This window comes from Chiloscyllium plagiosum, unplaced genomic scaffold (assembly GCF_037043375.1).
Source record: "Chiloscyllium plagiosum isolate Xiang-an unplaced genomic scaffold, Cpla_swu_hap1 HiC_scaffold_28, whole genome shotgun sequence".
NCBI classification, from domain to species: domain Eukaryota; kingdom Metazoa; phylum Chordata; class Chondrichthyes; order Orectolobiformes; family Hemiscylliidae; genus Chiloscyllium; species Chiloscyllium plagiosum.
In genome coordinates this window covers 33,856,322-33,878,786 of record NW_028270166.1, presented here as the reverse complement: position 1 = coordinate 33,878,786, position 22,465 = coordinate 33,856,322, and the positions used below count along the sequence as shown (strand labels likewise).

The 22,465-nt window shown below is 40.3% G+C and overlaps 1 protein-coding gene across 4 annotated transcripts in view; it reads right to left on the bottom strand.

The window, feature by feature from the left end:
- pip5k1ca (phosphatidylinositol-4-phosphate 5-kinase, type I, gamma a) overlaps positions 1–22,465 on the bottom strand; it is a 95,915-nt gene that overhangs the window by 25,980 nt on the left and 47,470 nt on the right. For 3 of the 4 annotated variants that reach the window (XM_043721007.2, XM_043721009.2, XM_043721010.2), the window contains exons 2-12: positions 22,116–22,147; positions 21,917–22,009; positions 20,229–20,359; positions 12,869–12,986; positions 9,383–9,535; positions 6,075–6,374; positions 5,297–5,502; positions 4,532–4,615; positions 1,829–1,877; positions 1,321–1,405; positions 5–190 (exon numbers count right to left, since the gene is read on the bottom strand). In XM_043721007.2, coding sequence (XP_043576942.2) covers positions 5–190; positions 1,321–1,405; positions 1,829–1,877; positions 4,532–4,615; positions 5,297–5,502; positions 6,075–6,374; positions 9,383–9,535; positions 12,869–12,986; positions 20,229–20,359; positions 21,917–22,009; positions 22,116–22,147 — 1,437 coding nt within the window. The remainder of the gene's footprint in view (positions 1–4; positions 191–1,320; positions 1,406–1,828; positions 1,878–4,531; positions 4,616–5,296; positions 5,503–6,074; positions 6,375–9,382; positions 9,536–12,868; positions 12,987–20,228; positions 20,360–21,916; positions 22,010–22,115; positions 22,148–22,465) is intronic. The other variant, XM_043721008.2, reaches the window with a different exon arrangement.

The following is a 22,465-nucleotide window of genomic DNA, read 5'->3' as shown; positions in this document are numbered from 1 at the left end:
TTACCTTCATCTTCAAGAGTTGGGAAGCTCCTGGCTCCCCGCAGGTCATACCGTTTATCTTCATCTTCTGTAGGAATCTGACTGGCAGAAAACGCTTGCCCTGGACCAATATATTTAGGAACTGGAAGAGAAGCCCGTCCTTTTTTGGATGGGGACGACTTCAAGGCTGTCGTGTTATGAAATTGAAATGCTAAATGAACGTCAATGAATGAGACAAATCAGACATCAAGTTTAACATAAATCATGCTTAAAGACTCTATGCCACTGTACTGTACTGGGACATGGTGAAATCAAGATTCTTGTTTCAACAAAAGCTAAGATTAATCTTTTTTAGATCTTGCTGCATGCAAAACAGTTGCATTACATTTACTGAAGTCTAGAAAAGTCACTAATCCTGCATGAAACACCTTCTGACATTTCTGAAGAATGTGATAATACCTACTTCAGTAAAATCAGTTATTTTTCAGTGGAGAAATGTATCAGATTGTGGTGAAGTATACCATACCAATGAACAAGCTTGATTCTGATCCTGTACTAATATCTGTACTGCAGAAATAGGACATTAGATCAGCCTCCCTGTTTCCCATCGTCAAGGTAACTGTTAGACATCCTCTTTTGGAGATGGATATATTTGAATAAGATCAAGTTTAGTTGGCACATCCAGATAGTAAAACTATCTGTCGCCTCTCTGTCCAAACTCAAGCATAACAAATAATCATTCAGGCAAGATACTGCTGGGTTGCGTAACATGTGGATTCCACAGTGATCTGAGTGTTTTTTTAAAAAAACCTTTCTAAATCATTTCATAGCAATTTTTGTTTGTTGTGAAACGTGAAAGGGTTCAGCAAAGATTTACAAGGATGTTGCCAGGGTTGGAGGGTTTGAGCTGTAAGGAGAGGCTGAAAAGGCTGGGGCTATTTTCCCTGGAGGGCCAGAGACTGAGGTTAGGGTAAATAGACAAGGTCTTTTTCCCCCTCAGAGGTCAGCAAGTCCAAAACTAGACAGCATAGGTTTAAGGTGAGAGGGGAAAGATTTAAAAGGAACTTAAGGGGCAATTCTTTCATGCCAAGGGTGGTGCACGTGTGGAATGAGCTGCTAGGGGAAGTGGTTGCACCTGGTACAATTACAACACTTAAAAGACATCTGGATAGGTATGTGAATAGAAATGGTTTAGAGGGATATGATCAAACTGCTTACAAATGGGACAAGATTTATCTGGTCAGCATGGACAAGTTGGACTGAAGGTCTGTTTCGTGCTGTACGGCTATGACTCTACCAGAATGAAAGACGATCTCTAACTAAAGCATAATCCTTACTTACATGATGTCTTTCTGAAGACAGTGTTGCTCATAAATTTATAAAACCTTTCAGCATAGAAGTTTGGCCTGTGCACTGACACAGTATCCTGTAAAATCAAACAGGAATGATAATATCAGTCAACTGTTACATTTTTGTAAAGGAGTAGCTATTCTTAAAGTTAAACCAGTTATAAATAACTACTGCAGAGTTGTACAATCAAATCATTAAAATAGTTAACTATTAGGCACCAAGGTACCAAAAAGACATGAACACTTTGTATGCACGTGCGCTATTTCTTCTCTGTGCTAAAAGATTTCAGAAGACTTTTTAGTTTTATTTTTACATTTTGTTTGACAATCAGGAGATAATTAAAAATGAAATCCTGGATGCAAAACCAGAGCTTCAACTGAAAGTTGCAACTGGTTTCCCATGATTTCCTGTATACTGATAAAAGTACAGGCAATGTTACCATAGAGTGTAGCGTTGATATGAAATATTTCTATTGAAGCATTTTAAGATGAAAACCTACACCATCATGAACAAGTGCTTTCCAAGTGTGTTCTAATTTCTTGATTAATCTGAAAAATAAACATTTGTAAATGAGATTACCATTAGTTTTTATTAAATCTCAATCTATTTAAGTTAAGATGAAAAACATCCTTCAAAACTAAAATAAACTCTAGCACTTTTGTGAGAACAGAAAAAGATTGTGGCTTTAAGCATTAAATAGACATCAGCATATAATCTGACATTTCAGTGATGGAACTGCTGCATTGATAGATGACATGAAATCTAGGTATCCCTTGAAATGAACACAGAGATTCCATAACACTATTTGAAGAACAGGGAACTGCTCTCTTTAACTTCAAGGGGTATTATTAAACAGATTATATGAACATTAATCACATTCCTTTGTGAAATCATACAGTTGCACAGGTCTGCTACAATTGCCAATATTACAATTTCATCAGTGCAATAGATATGCTCACTCTCTTCAGTGTTAAATCTGATTTCCAACAACAGCACTAATAGAACAAGCTAAGGTCTAGGAAGAATACGAACAGGGAGAAATGAAAATTGCCATCAGCCCTTAGTGGCTAATTTGCAAAACCAATGAGGATCTAATTTACACAGATGGGTAAGGTCCCCAGTTGTATGACTGCAGCTAGTTATCCTTGGCGAAAGTAGCAGCTGGACTCCTTCACTTAGTCTTAATTCCTCTCTTAGACCCTGTGGTCCCATATGGCACTCTGCCACCAGCCTATTTCAATTCCTTTCACTCCAGTCCTGATACTGTCCCACTCTTGAATTTACCAAGACTCCTTAGGCAGCATCTTCCAAACTCACGACCAATAACATCTGGAAGGGCAAGGCAGCAGACCCATGGAACACCATCACCGACCAGTTCCCCTCCAAACTATTTTCAATCCCAATTTGGAAACACACTGCTATGCCTTCATTGACACAGTCAAAATCTTGGAACTCCCTCTAAACAACATTGTGGGTCTACCTACGCTAAGTGGACTGTGGCAGTTCAAGAAGGTACCTCACCATCTTTCAAGGGCAATAAATGGTGACCAACCAGTAACTCCTACATCCCATGAATTAATTTAAAAGTCGTTCTTAAATGTACTTCACCAAATCTTCTTTGTTAACTCAGTCTTTTTTCCAGTCTGGTCCTGTCTATTTAACTGTCACTCTGGCACAACATACCACCTATTACAATGCCCTATTGGCACCTCTGACCTGTTCTGCATAGTCATCTAATTGGTGATCTCTCCACATGAATACCCAGGATCTTATGTAGGCAACGCTGTTGGAAATTGCCTAATTTATATGGCACCTTTGTTGTTCTCTTCCATGTCCCGTTGGCATAGACTGCACTTGGTATTACATCAGGTGTGTCGAGTTGCAGCTTCATCTAAGTGTTGGTGGTGTTAAATGCCCATATCATGCGAATGATTGGAAAACTTATGTTGCTTTGCTGCTTCTTGTATGGACGTCAATCGCTATAACACCCTTCCTTTTTTAGGAAGAGAAAGTGATCTACGTCTTTAATATTCTGGGGTCCAATGTTAACAAGGAGGGGAGGCTTGTTGCCAGCCAGCGATCATCGTCTTGATCTTCTCACAACAGACGCACAGACCAGCTTTGATGCCACTACACTACAGACTTGTGGTCATGTCTTGGTGGGTCATTGATTCTTCAGTGAACAAGATGATGTAATCTACAAAATCCAGTTTTATCAACTGGTGTTGTTGCCACAAGATGTTAAAGTCTGCATCTATAATCACTTTGCTCATGATGAAATCAATAACCATGAAGTGTGCACAACCTTACCATAATTCTCTGAAGGAGTCATCTGCCATGCCCGAGCTGATCTTAACGCGATAGCTGGAGTTGGGGTACAAGGCTTTGAAGAAACAAATTCACCATTCCTGCATGCCATACTGCCTTGAAAGGGACCAGTATGACTTCCAATGGATGCAATCAAAAGCCTTCTCGAAATCAATAAAATTAGTAACAAATGGCTTTTCGTAATCTAGACTGAATGTAAAGAACTGCTCACTGCATGGTCTGCCACTTAGGAACCTTGTTAATCTTCACAAATGTTACATCTACTTCTGCTTTAATCTGTTGAGGAACACTGTGCTGAAGATCTTGCCAGGTACAGTTGTTCCAGTTTAACGGAAGCTTGACGATTTTCCTTATCTCCTCAAATTTCCTCATCATCTCATGATCCAGGTAGTGTTGAACAAATCCGTTGTGAGAGTGTCTTACTCATGATTCAGTAGCTCTAATGGTATCTCAGCAATCTTAAGTGCCTTGCTGTCCTTCAGGCTCTCAATGGCTCTTTGCACCTCTGATGTGGCAATTTCTCCCAGGTTGACATTCAGCAACTGGGATGTAGTGTAGTCATCGAATTCTGGATTAAGCTAACAAAACAGTTCCACATTTCCAGCATTTTACTGCTATCAAGCAACTCCTGCTTGAAGTATCATAATGACAAAATTAAGCTTAGCTGCTAAGTCACTTTGCACGATTTTTAATCGCCAAACTCAAATGAAGGCTACTTAGTGAGGTACTGGAGGCCATACAAATCTACATTCAAAAACTGGACAGGATCTAAAAGAGAAAATAAAATTAACAAAACCAGTGATCTGTATTATATTTTTAATAATACAGAATGTTAAAATGAAAAACTATTCAACTCTATGAAACAAATGCCTACCTGTAAGACTGTAAAATGTCAATTATACCGATGTACAAGAGAAGTCTCTCTCCTTTGCCATTTATGGCAGGGATACCTCCCATCCTAACACAAAGAGGAGAAAATGTAAATGTTATGTTATAACCTAATAATGTAACATTTTACAGTAATGAACAAATGAGACCAACTTCTCACAGTAACAGAAAACATTTTTTTCTGGACTTCCTTCTTAAGTTACAAAACTTGAACCTAATTGTCAATTAGTTTCCACAATTTCTTCAATATGCAAGTGCAGATCACCTCATTAAGCATTCAGTTGTAATAGACCATTTAATGCTAAAAGATGTTTCTAGTGGTCTTCTCTTGACACATGGATCTTACTTATCTCTACTGTCATTAAGCTATTCATACAATTCCCAGCAGTGTCACCAAGATACAACAAGGATGGGGCCTATGATTGTAACAAGTAACTTTGGACAAAAGTCATGTTGAAGTTTAAATAATCGATCTCAAAATGAATTTAGGTAAAACAAAACTATTTAACCATTTAGCTGTTAGGTTGAGAGTCTGGGGAAGACAAATAGGAATTCTCATTGGTGTAAGAGGGGGCATCTTTTAAAGACTCAGAATGAAGGCCTTTAATTCAACAATACGGTTTCAAGTTTGATTCATATTGCATTTACTCAACAGCAGTTGATAAAAACCAAGTTCAAATTAATATCATGCTCTGTCATTTGCAAACTATAAGTTAAAATGAAGACTTCTTTTTAAAAATATGTTACATACGTATCATCTGTGTCGATCGATTCACCCCGTGAAGTTCCACCTTGAATAGATTCCATGGCCGTGGAATATAGAGCTTTCTGTGCAATTGGTCGTTTCTCATCAGAAGTACTTAGTAATCCCTCAGCCTGTCTCTCACGTTCTGCTTGGTCCAAATTGTGAACTCCTAACAACAAACTGTAATCCATGATTTTAAAGCTCTCAAGCACCTATTAATATCACAGGGAAGACAGAAATGACAATAATTAATGGCACACCAAACAGGAATAAGAGGAAGTCAAACAATCCTTGAAAACTTGACTGACAACACAAAATTGATCAAACTAGAATTAAAATATTTTAAAATATACAGTGGCTAAATCAAAGGTACACCATATCTCCCCAAGAAATATTTTGGTCAGATAAACTTTTCATCAGACAATTGAGTCAAAGATTTAGAAGTGTGTTAGAAAAATACTCATTCCAATTTTTACTTATTATTCCCCATTCCAAAAGAATGATCATTCTGGATGGCAACATTCATGGCCACTCAAATCATAACTTCTATGGTGGTGCCAGAACTCCCTTAAAGAAATCTTCTTTAATTTAATTTTTTTTTTCTGTCTCTTGCACATTTTGACATTCATGTTCTTCATCTTTCCTGAGTATTATTTCATCAAATCATTAAAAATGTATTTTCTAAATCAGTTCCTTGCTCTATGCATTGAGCCTATACTAGAACATTACTGTTAAGTCACATTACCTTTTTCACTTAAAGCTCTATAACACATTCTAGCCTTACCAGACAATCTCTCTGCAGGGTTTTAATTAGAGCACTATTCATGTCTGCATCTAATAATAAACCATCTGAGAAATCCTGCATGAAGTCCAGGTCTTTGAATGTTGGCCTGCATTTCTCACGCTCTTTTTTTGAAGCTCTCCGTTTGTAAGTTGAACCTTTTAAATCATACTTCAAATGCATCTTCACTACTCGTGGTAACACATTATTCATCACTGCCACTCGGATATTTTTGCCACCAGACTGGACACAATAAAGTCCATAAAACTTTGGCAATAGAGTCCTTGGGTTTTGATTCAGATTCTGGAACAAAACAGAGCAACTACTTTCAATATATTTAGTGTAATAAATGAACTAATATCATCCTTCACATGACAAGAACACGGGATAATGACATGTGAAGACTTCTGGCTAAATTTTGATTAGAAAGTCCCAATTCCCCATGTTCTATCAGTAACTGATAACCAACTTTGTTAATAACTAGACCAATCAGTCGTCAGGGTGTGTGCACTAACAGCCTGATTATAAGGCATAATTGGATATCAGCTGCTTAAGGCAGCCCTTGAACCATTCTCATCAAAAACAGTCATGAGGCAGGAACATCTCAGCAAAATGTCTGGCAGCACAAAGCCTGGTGATCAACCTGTTCCAGCCTCTGCCAAATTTCTAAATTTATCCTTAGTCATTGGATGTCATTTCATTTTAATATTAACATTCAATTTTACATTAATGGGTACATTGAAATGGAATAGAAATATTTATATATCAGAGATTGCACAGCAGTTAGGCTGCTGGCAGGCAGGAAAGAGATGGTCGTGTGAGGGAACCTTGGTTGACGAGGGAGGTTGAATGTCTTGTAAAGAGGAAGAAGGAGGCTTACATAAGGTTGAGGAAACAGGGTTCAGACAGAGCAGTGGAGGGATACAGGATAGCCAGAAAGGACCTGAAGAAAGGGATTAGGAGAGCTAAGAGAGGGCATGAAAAATCTTTGGCGGATAGGATCAAGGATAACCCCAAGGCATTTTATGCATATGTGAGAAACATGAGGATGACGAGAACGAGGGTAGGTCCGATCATGGGCAGTAGTGGGAGACTGTGTATTGAGTCGGAAGAGATAGGAGAGGTCTTGAATGAGTACTTTTCTTCAGTATTTACGAACGAGAGGGACCGTATTGTTGAAGAGGAGAGTGTGAATCGGACTGGTAAGCTAGAGGAAATACTTGTTAGGAAGGAAGATGTGTTGGACATTTTGAACAACTTGAGGATAGACAAGTCCCCCGGGCCTGACGGGACATATCCTAGGATTATGTGGGAAGCAAGAGAGGAAACTGCAGTACCGTTGGCAATGATCTTTTCGTCTTCACCGTCAACGGGGGTGGTACCAGGGGACTGGAGAGTGGCGAATGTTGTGCCCCTGTTCAAAAAAGGGAATAGGGATAACCCCGGGAATTACAGGCCAGTTAGTCTTACTTCGGTGGTAGGCAAAGTAATGGAAAGGGTACTGAGGGATAGGATTTATGAGTATCTGGAAAGACACTGCTTGATTAGGGACAGCCAGCACGGATTTGTGAAGGGTAGGTCTTGCCTTACAAGTCTTATTGAATTCTTTGAGGAGGTGACTAAGCATGTGGATGAGGGTAGAGCAGTGGATGCAGTATACATGGATTTTAGTAAGGCATTTGATAAGGTTCCCCATGGTAGGCTTATGCGGAAAGTCAGGAGGCATGGGATAGAGGGAAATTTGGCCAATTGGATAGAAAACTGGCTAACCGGTCGAAGTCAGAGAGTGGTGGTAGATGGTAAATATTCAGCCTGGAGCCCAGTTACAAGTGGAGTTCCGCAGTGATCAGTTCTGGGTCCTCTGCTGTTTGTAATTTTTATTAATGACTTGGCTGAGGGAGTCGAAGGGTGGGTCAGTAAATTTGCAGATGATACAAAGATTGGTGGAGTTGTGGATAATGAGGAGGGCTGTTGTCGGCTGCAAAGATATGATGCAGAGCTGGGCTGAGGAGTGCCAGATGGAGTTCAACCCTGCCTGAGGTTGTCCATTTTGGAAAGACAAATAAGAATGCGGAATACAGGGTTAACGGTAGGGTTCTTAGTAAGGTGGAGGAACAGAGGGATCTTGGGGTCTATGTTCATAGATCTTTGAAAGTTGCCACTCAGGTGGATAGAGCTTGTAAGAAGGCCTATGGTGTATTAGCGTTCATTAGCAGAGGGATTGAATTCAAGAGTCGTGAAGTGATGTTGCAGCTGTACAGGACTTTGGTTAGGCCACATTTGGAGTACTGTGTGCAGTTCTGGTCACCTCACTTTAGGAAAGATGTGGAAGCTTTGGAGAGGGTGCAGAGAAGATTTACCAGGATGTTGCCTGGAATGGAGAATAGGTCGTACGAGGATAGGTTGAGAGTGCTAGGCCTTTTCTCGTTGGAACGGCGAAGGATGAGGGGTGACTTGATAGAGGTTTATAAGATGATCAGAGGAATAGATAGAGTAGACAGTCAGAAACTTTTTCCTCCGAGTTCAACAGAGTGTTACAAGGGGACATAAATTTAAGGTGATTAGATTAGATTACAGTGTGGAAACAGGCCCTTCGGCCCAACAAGTCCACACCGACCCGCCGAAGTGAAACCCACCCATACCCCTACATTTACCCCTTACCTAACACTACAGGCAATTTAGTATGGCCAATTCACCTTGACCCTGCACATCTTTGGATGGTGGGAGGAAACCGGAGCACCCGGAGGAAACCCACGCAGACACGGGGAGAACGTGCAAACTCCACACAGTCAGTCGTCTGAGGCGGGAATTGAACCCGGGTCTCTGACGCTGTGAGGCAGCAGTGCTAACCACTGTGCCACCGTGCCGCCCACGAAGGGTGGAAGGTATAGGGGAGATGTCAGCGGTGGGTTCTTTACCCAGAGAGTGGTGGGGGCATGGAATGCGCTACCTGTGGGAGTGGCAGAGTCAGAATCATTGGTGACCTTTAAGCAGCAATTGGATAGGTACATGGATGGGTGCTTAAGCTAGGACAAATGTTCGGCACAACATCGTGGGCCGAAGGGCCTGTTCTGTGCTGTATTGTTCTATGTTCTATGGCTGATAAGAAGTGCAGATTTCACACAAATATGTCTAACAACCTCCTGCCATGTGGCACCTCATGCCTCATGTGAGTAGCCATTGTATGAGGTACCAAAGGATTATGGTGTCGATGTTATGGTCATGGAACAACAGTCCGGCAAGGGTCAAGATCTTCATTAGAGGAGCAGATAAAAATGGGGATTGGTGTGATAGAAATAAAATTCACTCACCATATAATAACCTGGAAGCAACTTTTGCAGAAATTCTGCTTCTTTGTTTACAACAGTCTTTATTATGAACTCATCATCACTTGTCACATAAAAGAGAGAACCACTGGCACCAGGATTGGAGAGTTCAATCAAGGGTTCATTGCACAATGAATACTGTGAGAAAACACGTCAAGAGAGCAAACTTTTATCCAGAATCCAACTTATGGTGATACATTTACCACTAATGTACCCAGCTAATTTTTTAGTGGCTTGAAAAGTATTTAAACCACAGTATTTCTTCATTTATTAATAACAAAACATTTAGAGGTTTGCTTTGTAAACATTCAGATATATATACCAGAGAATCTCACTGAGTAGGGATTGTAAAATTACATCTGTACCAAAAATGCTACCTTCCACAATGTGCTTCAGACAAGTGTTCCCTTTTTACTCGAGAGGAAATCCTGCCCTTCTCCATCCTTTTTCAGCCCTGGCTGAAGCATTTTTCCACATTTCTGATCTGAACCTTTCTGCTCCCTCCCTGATTTGTGATAGGTTACCCTTTGCGCCCTTTATACTCCACCAGCATCCATATTCAAAAGCGTCATCCTCCACCATTTCTGCTACTTCGAATTTGATAGTGCCATCATCAAATACATCTTCCCTCCTCTTCTATGTCAGAGTTCTAAAGGGACCTTTAGTTCCCTTTAGAACTAAAGTTCATCCCTAACATTTGGACCACTTTTCCATCACCCAATGCCTCACTCTCCTCCCATTGCAACTACCATACACTCATTTGGCCCTTTTACACCTTCTCTCCTCACCACCCATGGCCCAAAAACTCTGTCCGGGTGAAGCAGCAATTTACTTGTACTTCTTTCAATCTAGGCTACTGTAATAACTGCTCAAAACACAGTTTCTTCTGCATTAGGATGAACATAGTCTGGGTAACCATTTTGCAGTCTGCAACAACAATCCTATCATTCTGGTCACTTGCCATTTAATAAATTTTGTTATCATGCTCACATTTCCACTGTAGAGATACTGCAATGCTCCAATGAAGTTCAACACATTTGCAGAACACCACCTCAGTTCAGGCATTTAACAACCTTGGGGACTCAACTATGTTCTTCAATTTGGTGTCCCACTCCACTCCTCAGTGTCTGGTTTATTTGGTTTTGCTTTGAGCACAGCTGAATATATTCCATTATTAATATTTACTCTGGATATTTCACTCTTTCCTCCAATCATTACTCTCCCTTTATCTTTTCTTCTGTGATAGTTGTGATCTTATCTCCTTTCTAACTTTCCCTTCTGTTCCAATTGCTCTCTCCATCTTTTTCTACAGTATAAATTCCATTACATTTTCACCTCTCTCTTCAGTTCCAAAGAAATCATATTGGACTGGAAGTATGTGTTTCCTACTCCACAGATGCTGCTAGACCGGAGTTTCTCCAGTGCTTTGTATTTATTTCAAATTTCCAGCATCACAATATTTTGCTTTTGTTTTAGAATTTTGATTGCCAGATACACAATATATTAAAAGTCTACATGCATCTGCAGAGAAAGTACTGAAAGTTGTAATTATGGACAAAAAAAAAACAACCAAAATTGCCGGTGATAGCCCAGCAAACTACTTTGTTTATAAATATACTCACCCTCTGTTATTTACAATTTTATTGTTCAGCATATACCTATATGAAGTGCTAGATTAAAAATAAGATCCTGCCTCAGGATGCATAATCTCGTCAACACTTTGGGAGAATTGAAATAAAGACTAAACAGGAATTTCGTATAATGTTCTAAAGAATTTAATCCAGCCAAAAGGGTCTAACCCATCAACTGAAGAGATGACAAGACGCCTATATTATTTCCTTTGGTGTCGAAAACTGTGACGCTGGAAAAGCACAGCTCATCAGGCAGCATCTGAGGAGCAGGAGAGTTGACGTTTTGGGCATAAACCCTTCATCATTAGATTAGATTTAATTCCCTTGTGGAAACAGGCCCTTCGGCCCAACAAGTCCACACTGACCCTCCGAACAGTAACCCACCCAGAATGATGCACTTAAAACACTACAGGCAATTTAGCATGGCCAATTCACCTAACCTGCACATTTTTGGACTGTGGGAGGAAACCCACGCTGACATGGGGAGAATATACAAATTCCACACAGACAGTCGCCTGAGGCTGGAATCAAATTTGGGTCCCTGGTGCTGTGAAGCAGCAGTGCTAACCACTGAGCCACCTTGCTGCCCATCCATGAAGGGCTTATGCCTTAAATGTCAATTCTCCTGCACCTTGGATGCCGCCTGACCTGCTGTGCTTTTCCAGTGCCACACTCTTCGACTGACTCTCCAGCATCTGCAGTTCTCACTTTCTCTCATTTCTTTCAAGGAAAATGCAGCACAGTAAATACTAGCCAGGCATTAAGTAGCCAGTAGACAGCTTTCCATGGAATCAAAGAATAGCAGTAATTCCAGCTCCAAAGGGCTGATGAACATTCAGAGGTTGCAGATCCTCACTGCTGTCAGTGTCACCAGGGAAGTGACAGCAGCCACTGGCAACTCACCTAAACAAGAAATCCAGACTACGTCGGTTTTGTAGAATGAAGGTCACAAGGGATCGGCATGGGTGGCACACTGGCTAGGGTTTTAGGGCATTTCAGAAGAAGGAGAGAATGTTGGCCTCACAAATATCAATCTTTTCTGCCTGCCATTTATGTGACGAACCCTTCACCAACATAGTTGATCGTCAGTTTATATTGTTAATCTTGCAACAAACTCAAGAACAGCTGACACAATAAAAATCTGATGAAAGTGTAAGACAATGACCTGAATCAGTCTGACAAAAATCGGAGGGAGGGTATTTGAATCATGAAACCAGTTAATTCTTTGATACAGTGTCATTTTGTGTTGAGTATAGGAGCTCATTTAAATAACAAATATAGTTAAAATTTTAATATAAAAGATAAATAAAGTTGAAGATCTCATGTTTTGCTTGTAAGACACTTGAATGATTGACTAGCTTTAGCTTCCAACATGGAAGTCAGATCACCAATTAGTGAGCAGAATTTAATATCCTTCCCCAATGCGAGGTTATAAGCATTTTATTGGGTGGGAGAAAATTCAAATGTAAAACCAAAGCACTGAAGTGTTATGATATTCACGACTGTCACACTAAATTTCATTTTGCATCTGCTCCAGGCCTAAAGTTACAGACTGTTCATCACAGGGCTACACTATTCAAAATACTGGCTCCAGACAGGGCCCAAGTTTAAATTACAATTCCACTATTGTTATCGTGTATGTCACACAGCATGCTATACATATTAAAATAAATATCACAAATCCACCCACAGTCACTGCCTCAATAAAGCCCATGATAACATTCCATGCAATTCACTAGAGAGAATGAGCAAGTATAATTTTGTTTCACGTATGAAATACAATTCAACTGAAAAGGAGTTGTGGCATACAATACCCAGTATTCAAAATAACCAGACTCACCAAATAATCATCTGGTCGAATGCCAAAGAGTTCCCTAAAGTAACGAAACGCCACTGGAGCATAGGTCTTAAATCTGAAGTCAGGGAAGTGATGTGCTGGTGTCAAATTACTACCTTCACTGCAAATTAAAAGAAAGTCTGAGTGCCAAAACCTGAATTACACTCTATTACAGTTACCTTATGTAGCCAAATATAATCCTTATTTATAGTATAGACCAAAAAAGCACCACTGAAATGAAGAATTTGCCTCAGTATACTTATATTCCCCAACGATTAACTTAAATTTAAACACCAATGATATGGTGAATGTAACTGTGTGCGCGCGGTCTAAGATTCTGGTTTTGGGGTTAATAAACCCTCCAGTGGGATTTTCAGTGTAACTGAAATTTATGGTTAACTTATAAGTATTTTTGTAACCATGGCAATTTATTTTAAAAATTGTTTTTGAAGCATGGAAATAGTACACTGGGATTCAGGTGTGAGCATATTACAAGTTGTCTTTTGGGAACTGTATGGGGGTGTGTTTTGGGTACCATACAAAAGCGGTTTCATTTTGTTTCAATTCATAAAAAAGTGAGATTTAGGATAAATAGCATCATACTTTTACTGTGTTTAAAATCTGTGAATTTATGTTGTAAGTAGTTATTTTGGATTAATCTATTTTATCCACTTTCATTTTGTAATAAACTTCTATTTTGTTGTTAAACCAAATCCTTCATTATTGCATGCTTATGTTTGAGTGAAGGACCACTTAATTAAACCCAAAGTAAATAAAATATGATCTATCAAGTCAGGTTCCTATCTGGGATCGGACTTATCCAGTATAAACCTCAGTAGGGATCATCATAAAACAACATAAATGCATTAAAATATGACCACAAAATAATGAGTTCCCATTCACTTTTCTTTCAATGCAGTAATTCAATAATATTATCTCTGGAGTTCCCAATGTATCATTTCAGTCATCAGTGTGAGTCAAACTCAATATTATAAAGCAATTGAATTTTTACTGCAACTGCAGAATCCCTCTTTTGCTTAATCTCACCACAGTAGCTTTATTTTAAAGAAATGAAATAAAATAGACTGTGAAAGCAAAAATATTTCTGAAGCTGTGGGCGGCACGGTGGCACAGTGGTTAGCACTGCTGCCTCGCAGCGCCAGAGACCCTGGTTCAATTCCCGACTCTGGCGACTGACTGTGTGGAGTTTGCACGTTCTCCCCGTGTCTGCGTGGGTTTCCTCCGGGTGCTCCGGTTTCCTCCCACAGTCCAAAGATGTGCAGGGTCAGGTGAACTGGCCATACTAAATTGCCCGTAGTGTTCGGTAATGGGTAAATGTATGGGTGGGTTTCGCTTCGGCGGGTCGGTGTGGACTTGTTGGGCCGAAGGGCCTGTTTCCACACTGTAATCTAATCTAATCTAATCTAAAAACTGATCAGCTTGATGCAAGCACCAAGACTATTTTTTTACTTACTAAATTGTCACATTTAAAATTCAATTAAGAAAACATTTGAGTTTACATTAGGGCTTATTGCTGAAACAAAATTCAAAATGTTCATTTCAATTGATTTCAAGTTAAACCATTTAATTGATAAAATTACTGAACATTAAAACCACAACACTTTGGATTCTGCAAATTAGCAACAAAAATCAGAAATTGCTGGAAATGAGCCACTATTTCACCACCCCATCCCCCTCCAGCGGGATGCTGCCACCATCAGACGTATATTCCCCTCCCCTGTTAGCCTTTCACAGGGACTATTCCCTCCAGGATACCTTGGTCCACTCCTCCTCCACCCCAACATCTCCCCACACCCCCATGGCACGTTCCCACGCAGTCACAGAAAGTGCAACACCTGCCCATTTACTTCCTCCATCCTCACCATTCAGGCCCCAGACACACTTTCCAGGTGAAGAAGCAATTTACCTGCACTTCACTCAACCTACTTATTCGTTGCTCACCATGTTAGGGGGATGAAGCGCAGACTGGACAACGACTTTGCAGAACACTCATGTTCTGTCTGGAAAAACAAATCCTGGGTTTCTGGTTGCCTGCCATTCAACACACCACCATGTTCCCTGGCCAACATCTTTGTCTCAGGCTTGCTACTGTACTCCAGCAAAGATCAGTGCAAGCTGGAAGAACACCACCTTATTTTCTGCTTGGTAACCCTGCTACCTTCTGGCTTCAATGAGGAGTTCAATATTTTGGACTTGAGCAGCTTCTCGCATGTCCTTTACCCCTATACTCACACATACCAGGCCTGGTTTTCACTCAGGCTGCAGCCAGAAACAACCCATTTTCAGCCATTCAGGATTCCCATTATCAGCTATACATTCCAAGCTGACTTTTACCCATTCCTTTGTGTGCCAACTGCTTTTCTCTCTTGTGGCTCCATGCCCAGATATAATTTATGCCTTCCGCCTTTCCCCACCACATCTTCAGCATCTATACCAACCTTTCCCTAGTTACAATCAATCAGTTCTGAAGGGTCACTGAACCAAAAATGTTAACTCTGCTTTCTTTCCACAGATGCAGACAGACCTACCTAGTTTTTCTGGCAATTTCTGATAAAATTGCACCAGCCATTCCATTCAGGCTTATTTTATTACTGATGTTATGTAACTGTACACTGTCTATGTACATATATAGATAGATTCATACAACGCAGAAACAGACCCTTGGATTCAACTCACCTATGGTGACCACACATCCAATCTGACCTTGTTCCATTTGCCACCATTTGGTCCGTATCCCTCTCAAACTTTCTCATTTATATATCCAACCTACTGCCTTTTAAATTGTAATTGCACCCGCCCTTACCACTTCCACCAGTAGTTTGTTCAACACATAACCCACCCTTTGTGTAAACAAGTTGCCCCTCAGGTCCATTTTACACCTTTCCTCTCTGACTTAAACCTATACCCTCTTGTTTTGGACTCCCCCACCCCAGGAGAAAGACCTTGGCTATTCACCCAATCCATACTCATGATTTTATATAGCTCTACAAGGTCACCCCCTCAGCCTCTGAAGCGGGAGGGAAAAAAATCCCAGCTTCTCCCTTCAAATCGTCCAGCTCCTGCAACATCCTTGTATATCTTTTTTGCACTCTCTCAAGTCTAACATCATTCCTATAGAAGGGCAACCAGAATTGTACACAGCATTCCACAAGACATAAAAGAGCAAAAATTAGGCCATTCAGCTCATCAAGTCTGCTCCACTATTCAACCATGGCTGATAAATTTCTCAACCTCATTCTCCTGATAACCCTTGATCCCCTTGACAATCAAGAACCTATCTAACTGAGTCTTAAATATAGACAATGACCTGGCCTCCACAGCCTTCTGGGGCAATGAATTGAATAGATTCACCACTCTCTGGCTGAAGTAGTTTTGCTGTATCTCCATTTTAAAGGTTTTCTCTTTACTCTCAGGCTGTGCGCTTGGGTCCTAATCTCTCCTACCAGTGGAAACATCTTCCCAACATCCACTCCGCCCAGGCCATTCCGTATTCTGTATGTTTCAATTAAATCCCACCTCACCTTTTCAACTCCATCTAGTGTAGACCCGAATTCTCAAACATTCCTCACATGTTAAGCTTTTCATTCCTGGGACCATTCTCATGAATCTCCTCTGAACACGCTGCAGTGCCAGTACATCCTTCCTGAGCTGTGGAGCCCAAAACTGCATGCAATACTCCAAATGTGGTCTGACTAGAGCCTTACAGGATCTCAGAAGTACATCCCTGCTTTTATATTCACGTCCTCTCAAAATAAATGCCATCATTGCAATTGCCTAAATACTGACTCAAATAGCAAGTTTATCTTCAGAGAATCCTGGACTAGAGCTCCCTACTCTCTTTGAACTTCAGAGTTCTGAATTTTCTCCCCATTTAGAAAGTAGCCCATCCCTCTATTCTTCCTACCAAAGCGCGTGAACTCTCACTTTTCCACTTTGTACTCCATCTGCCACTTCTTTGCTCGCTCTTCTAACCTGTTCAAATCCTTCTGTAGCTTCCCCACTCCTCAATTCTATCCGTCCCTCCACCTATCTTTGTATCATTTGCAAACGTAGCCAGAATGCCCTCAGTTCCTTCATCTAGATTGTTAATGTATGAAGCAAAAGTTTGTGGTCCCAAAACTGAGCCTTGTAGAACACCACTTGTCACTGGTTACCATTCTGAGAAAGATCCTTTTATCCCCACTCTCTGCTTCCTGCCAGACAGCTATGTTTCTATCCATGTTAGCACCTTTCCTCTAACACCTTGCCTCTAACACCATGGGTCCTTATCTTACTCAGTAGCCTCCTGTGCGGCACCTTGTCAAAGGGCTTCTTGAAGTCCAGGTAGATAACATTCATTGGCTCTCCTTGGTCTAACCTACTCGTTACTTGCTCAGAATCCTAGCACATTTGTCAGGCATGGCCTCACCTTGAAACTATGCTGACTTTGCCCCTTTTTTTTAAACCATACACTTCCAAGTATTCAGAAATCTCATCCTTCACAATGGATTCCAAAAGTAATAGGTCTCAAAAACATTTCTATAAAGAATATTACTTATGATATAGAATCAGCTTGATAACAGGTACAAGTTTATTCTTCAATAAACTAACAAAGTTTAAAAAAAAGTAATTTCATTTTTACTTATCCTCCCATTAAATGCCTTTTGTTGAATACGGATTTGTTTGACCCACAACTTGAATTTTTAAAAATTCACTTCACTGTTCTGTTTAGCTCATTTTCTTGTGAAAGATGGCTTTTTGCTCAATGCAGTAACCTTCAAATTATCTCATCCATCCAACCCAACTTTCTGCCCTGTCACCTAGTATAGAATGATACCTGGAGAAAGTGAGGACTGAGATCAGAGTTGAAAAGCGTGGCGCTGGAAAAGTACAGCAGGTCAGGCAGCATCCAAGGAGCTGGAGTGACGAGGTTTCGGACATAAGCCCATCACTAGGCATGGTTGGGAGGGGATTGGAGATTGGAAGGGGACTAGGAGATAAGTAGGAGGATGGGGCTGGGGGGAACGTAGCTAGGTAAGCAATAGGTAGATGCAGTTGGAGCTGATAGTGATCCATCAAAAGGGAGGGTGAAGTGGATAGGTGGGATGGAAGATGAACAGGTAGAACAGTTCAAGAGGGCAATGCCAATGTGGAGGATTGGATCTGGGATGAGGTGAGGGGAAGGGAGGTTAGAAAACTAGAAGTGATGCTGTGTGCTTGGAGGGTCCCAAGATGAAAGATGAGGCATTCTTTCTCCTCAAGGCATTGGGCGGATAGAGTTCGGCAGTGGAGGCAGCCCAGGACTTGCATGTCCTTGGCACTGTGGAAGGGGAAGTTGAAGTTGTTAGCCATAGGGCAGTGGGGTCGTTTAATGCGTGCCCTCTAGAGATTTTCCCCGAAACATTCCTCGAATTGGCGTCCTGTCTCCTCAATGTAGAGGAGACCACAGAGAGCAACGGACACAGTAGATGAGGTTTTTGGATGTGCATGAAAATCTCTGCCGGATGTGAGAAGATCCTTTGGGGCCTTGGTCGGAGGCGAATGGTGAGGTGCGGGTGCAGGTTTTACACCTCTTGCAGAAGCAAGCAAAGATGCCTGCTGTGGAGGGTGGGTTGGTGGGGGGCATGGATCTAATGAGGGAGGCACGGAGGGAATGGTCTCTCTGGAACACAGATAGGAGTGAGGAAGGAAATATATCTCTGCTGTGGGGTCTGAACATAGGTGGCAGAAATGGAGGAGAATAATGAGTTATATCCTAAAATTAGTAGGGTGGAAGGTGAGAACCACAGAGGTTCTATCCTTGTTGTGGTTGGAGGGGTGGGGTTCAATGGCGGAAGAGAAGGAGATACGCTGGAGAGCATTGTTGACCACGTGGGAAGGGAAATTGCGGTTCTTGAAATAGGAGGCCATCTGGGATGTCCTGGAATGGAAATGCTCCTCCTGGGAGCAGATATGGTGGAGGAGAAGGAATTGGGAGTAAGGGATCATGTCTTTACAGGAGGGTGATGGGAGGAGGTGTAGTCGAGGTAGCCATGGCAGTCAGCAGATTTGAAATAGATGTCTGTGTTGAGTTGGTCACCAGAGATGGAGAGGTCCAGGATGGGGATGGACGAGTCTGAGGTGATCCAGATGAACTTGAGATCAGGGTGGAAGGTGTAGTAAAGTTGGTGAACTGTTCAACCTCCTTGTGGAAGCATGAGGTGGCGCCAATACAGTCATCAATGTAGTGGAGGAAAAGGTGGGTGATGGTGCTAGTGTAACTGCAGAAGATGGACTGTTTCACGCACCATAAGGGACAAGCATAACTAGGGCAATTGTGGTTGCTCATGGCTAACCTTTTGATCTGAAGGAAGTGGGAGGATTCAAAGGAGATGTTGAAGGTGAGGACCAGTTCCGTCAATTGAGTGTGTGTGTGTCAGTGGATAATACCTGCCCATCCACCAAAATTAAGTGTCAAGTGCTACTGTATGTGGAGTGACAAGTCTCCTTTATTTTTTTTACTGCCAGTCCTTTCAGGTATCAACTAAGTGGGAGTAATCAGGTAAACAAATTGTTAAGTTGAAGAAACAAGAGGAAGTGTAAGTGGTATTTGAAAGAAAAGTACTGAACAAAGCCCCTTATTTGATATCCAGTTTTATTTTCCCCAACTTCTGTGATCATGCATTAACACATTAACTGGCAAAATTAAATACATTAATCACAGAAGACAATTGTGATTAAGTGGTAAACCTCTCAAAGTCCAAAAGCACTTGAAACCAATGAATTACCTTAAACGGGAGACAACATTTAGACAAATGCTATAATCAAATTATTAACAGCAATGTCTTGCACAAAAGTGAGACACGGAAACAAATAATCTTTTATCACAAGAAAGGTGAACCATTCCTGCATCAGATATCAGTCTGATTCATTCAAAGCAGGGTCACCTCAGACTCAGACAATTATAGGTTTGAGCCAAATTAAAAACTTGAGCACATCATTACATGATCACAATGGATTCCATACACTACCAAGGCAGTCTTCCAGATCAAACATTTAGCCAAGACACTGCCAAGGTGGAATTGAAAGATCTATTTGAAGAATAACATGAGTTTCTCTTTTTGTTCTGGGTATATTGTTCTCCCAACCGTTAGTACAGATTAAACCTATCATTCATTTCATTTGATGTCTGTAGAGTTTTGCTATGCACAAAATGGCACATTTCCAATAGTGACTTGGCCTTACCTCTGATTAGATTTCAGTGGTCAAAATGCTTAGCAATTAAAACAATAGAAATTAACAATTTAAAAAAGCATGAGAACACTAACTTGCTTTAGTCAGTTATCTGTGGTGAAAAGGGGACTTGCAATAAAGACTAACTTACCTAGGGAAGAATATGCTTTCAACGACATAGAAATCTTGCATCAGTACATCTCTTTCAGGTTTTGAACTGAGGTTTCCCACTGTGTATCCAATACCCAGTTGAATGGCTCCTTTAAGAGTGGATGAGGTTGTCTGAAACGTATTTTAGAATGATGTGTTGGCTTAACCTTTATCAATATAGAGAAAAAATGATGTTCTGTTCACTTCCTGCCCTGAAGCTTGTCTAGGTTTTGAGGAAGTTCAACAAATACATAAAAAGCTTAAAAAGAAATGTGATTTTCTTGCTTTAAGAACTTTACCAGACATAAATACATGGCAGACAGTATTCCCAGAAAGTTGATCAGTTTCTACAAAATTTCTCAACTGAACATATCTTCTTTATACTAAAGTACCGACAAAAGAAAATTTCCATTGGTAAGTCATACTGGCCCTAGATTTTTGTTTATAAACAGGACGTTCCATAATTATCTTGTTCGAGTCATTAACATTTCTCTTTGAAGGCAAGGTCAAGCTCAAGCATTTGATGGCCTTGACCCCAGAAACTTATTTAGATTATGTAATGAGACTAGCAGGCAGGAAATAATGTACCAAGCTGATAAAGACGGCAGCTCCAAATTGGTGTCTCAGCAATATTTCAAACATTTTGATGATATTTTAAGGGTAGAAATCAAGCACATGAATCAAACGTTGAATCAAATTTAATTACTGTACCTCCTGGCAACCAAACAAAACATCTGATATTTGGAGTTCAACATTTACAGAACTTATTTTAATTAGTTACTCAACGCACAACTTAAAACAATAAACACATTCATTTCACAGCACAAAAGTTGCAGGTTTGTGCCTCAGCAAAAGATGGCACTTGCAGAGTTTGAAGAGTTTTTGGGAGGGGCGTTGTTGGCAGACAGTGAATTCATTGCACAAAATCTATCAACTTGCAAATGGATCTATACATCTAAAAAGCAGAAATGCCCAATTAAATTTAGACTACCTTACACAAAAGATCCCGACTCTTGTATTGGCGTGGCTACTGAACATCAAGGTTCTCAGCACAATCTCTATTCCATAATATCATGAAATCATTGTTAAGTAATTGTATTCAGTGAACCTTTTTGACCTTGTCACTACAGAAAATAACTAAAATAACACAAGGAAAAGTTCTAGAACATAATTGTTGTACCTTGGAATGACTTGCATGGTTAAAATTACTTAAGACAATTTCTGTCAGGAAAAAAGGCTGGCCAGAAAGAAATACATATATAGATCATTAAATATTCAACATTAATGCAGGTTAACATTTGAGATTAAAATTCAGACTGAGTTTTGATAAAGGACTTCATTAAAATATTAATTGCTCTCCTTTTTTCAGATATGGTTTGACTTGACACATATACAGCATTTTTGTTTCAGACTTGACCTTTAATCTTTGTTCTATCCTCACTGCTTAAACCACTAACTAGATTTTTAGGGTGTTCAGATTTGAAAGGCAGCAAGGAGCTAATCATTTTCCTTCTTATAATACTCTTTTTATGATGATAAATTATTGCTGATAATTCACAGCTATGACAGCATTCAACATATTAAGCTCTATTTGTTTATGACATGAGAATTAAAACACAAGTATAAACTCTGACTGGGAATCCCTATTTTATTTTGACTACATTTATAAGCAATGCAATGACTGAATACTTTTTTGTATGTAGTTTCTCCAGAAGCATCTACTCCTCTGTGTCCAATTTTTCTGCTTGTCGGTGCATCGATATTTCCAGAAGAAGAGGGCATCTTGAAAAGAATGTAAGACATTAAATACATTAATTATAATTTTGTGCCAAGTAACAAACATTACAATTATCTGCAAGAAATGTTTAGGGTAGTTGTAAAAGCTCACCTCGGCCAAGCATGCTTTTTTACTGTACGATTCTGTAGAGAAAAACAAAAAACATTTGTAAAATTCATAATTAGACTTGAAGAATATAGGAACAAAATTAGGCCATTCATCTTTATAACCTGTTGTACACCAAATTAGACCATGTGGTCTCTGCCTTTGTCTTTCTTCTTTCTTTTTAAAGTGCTGTTGTTTTGATCTTTTCTCTTCCCCCCCCTCCCCCAAAGTTCTAAAACAATGCAATAGCTTATAAAACAGCAGTTACTGCTCCTAGAATGACCTCCAACGCTGAAAATACCTCAAAAACGAGCAGCTCTTACAGCCACCATTTTTTCCCATCCTCCATCTTGGAT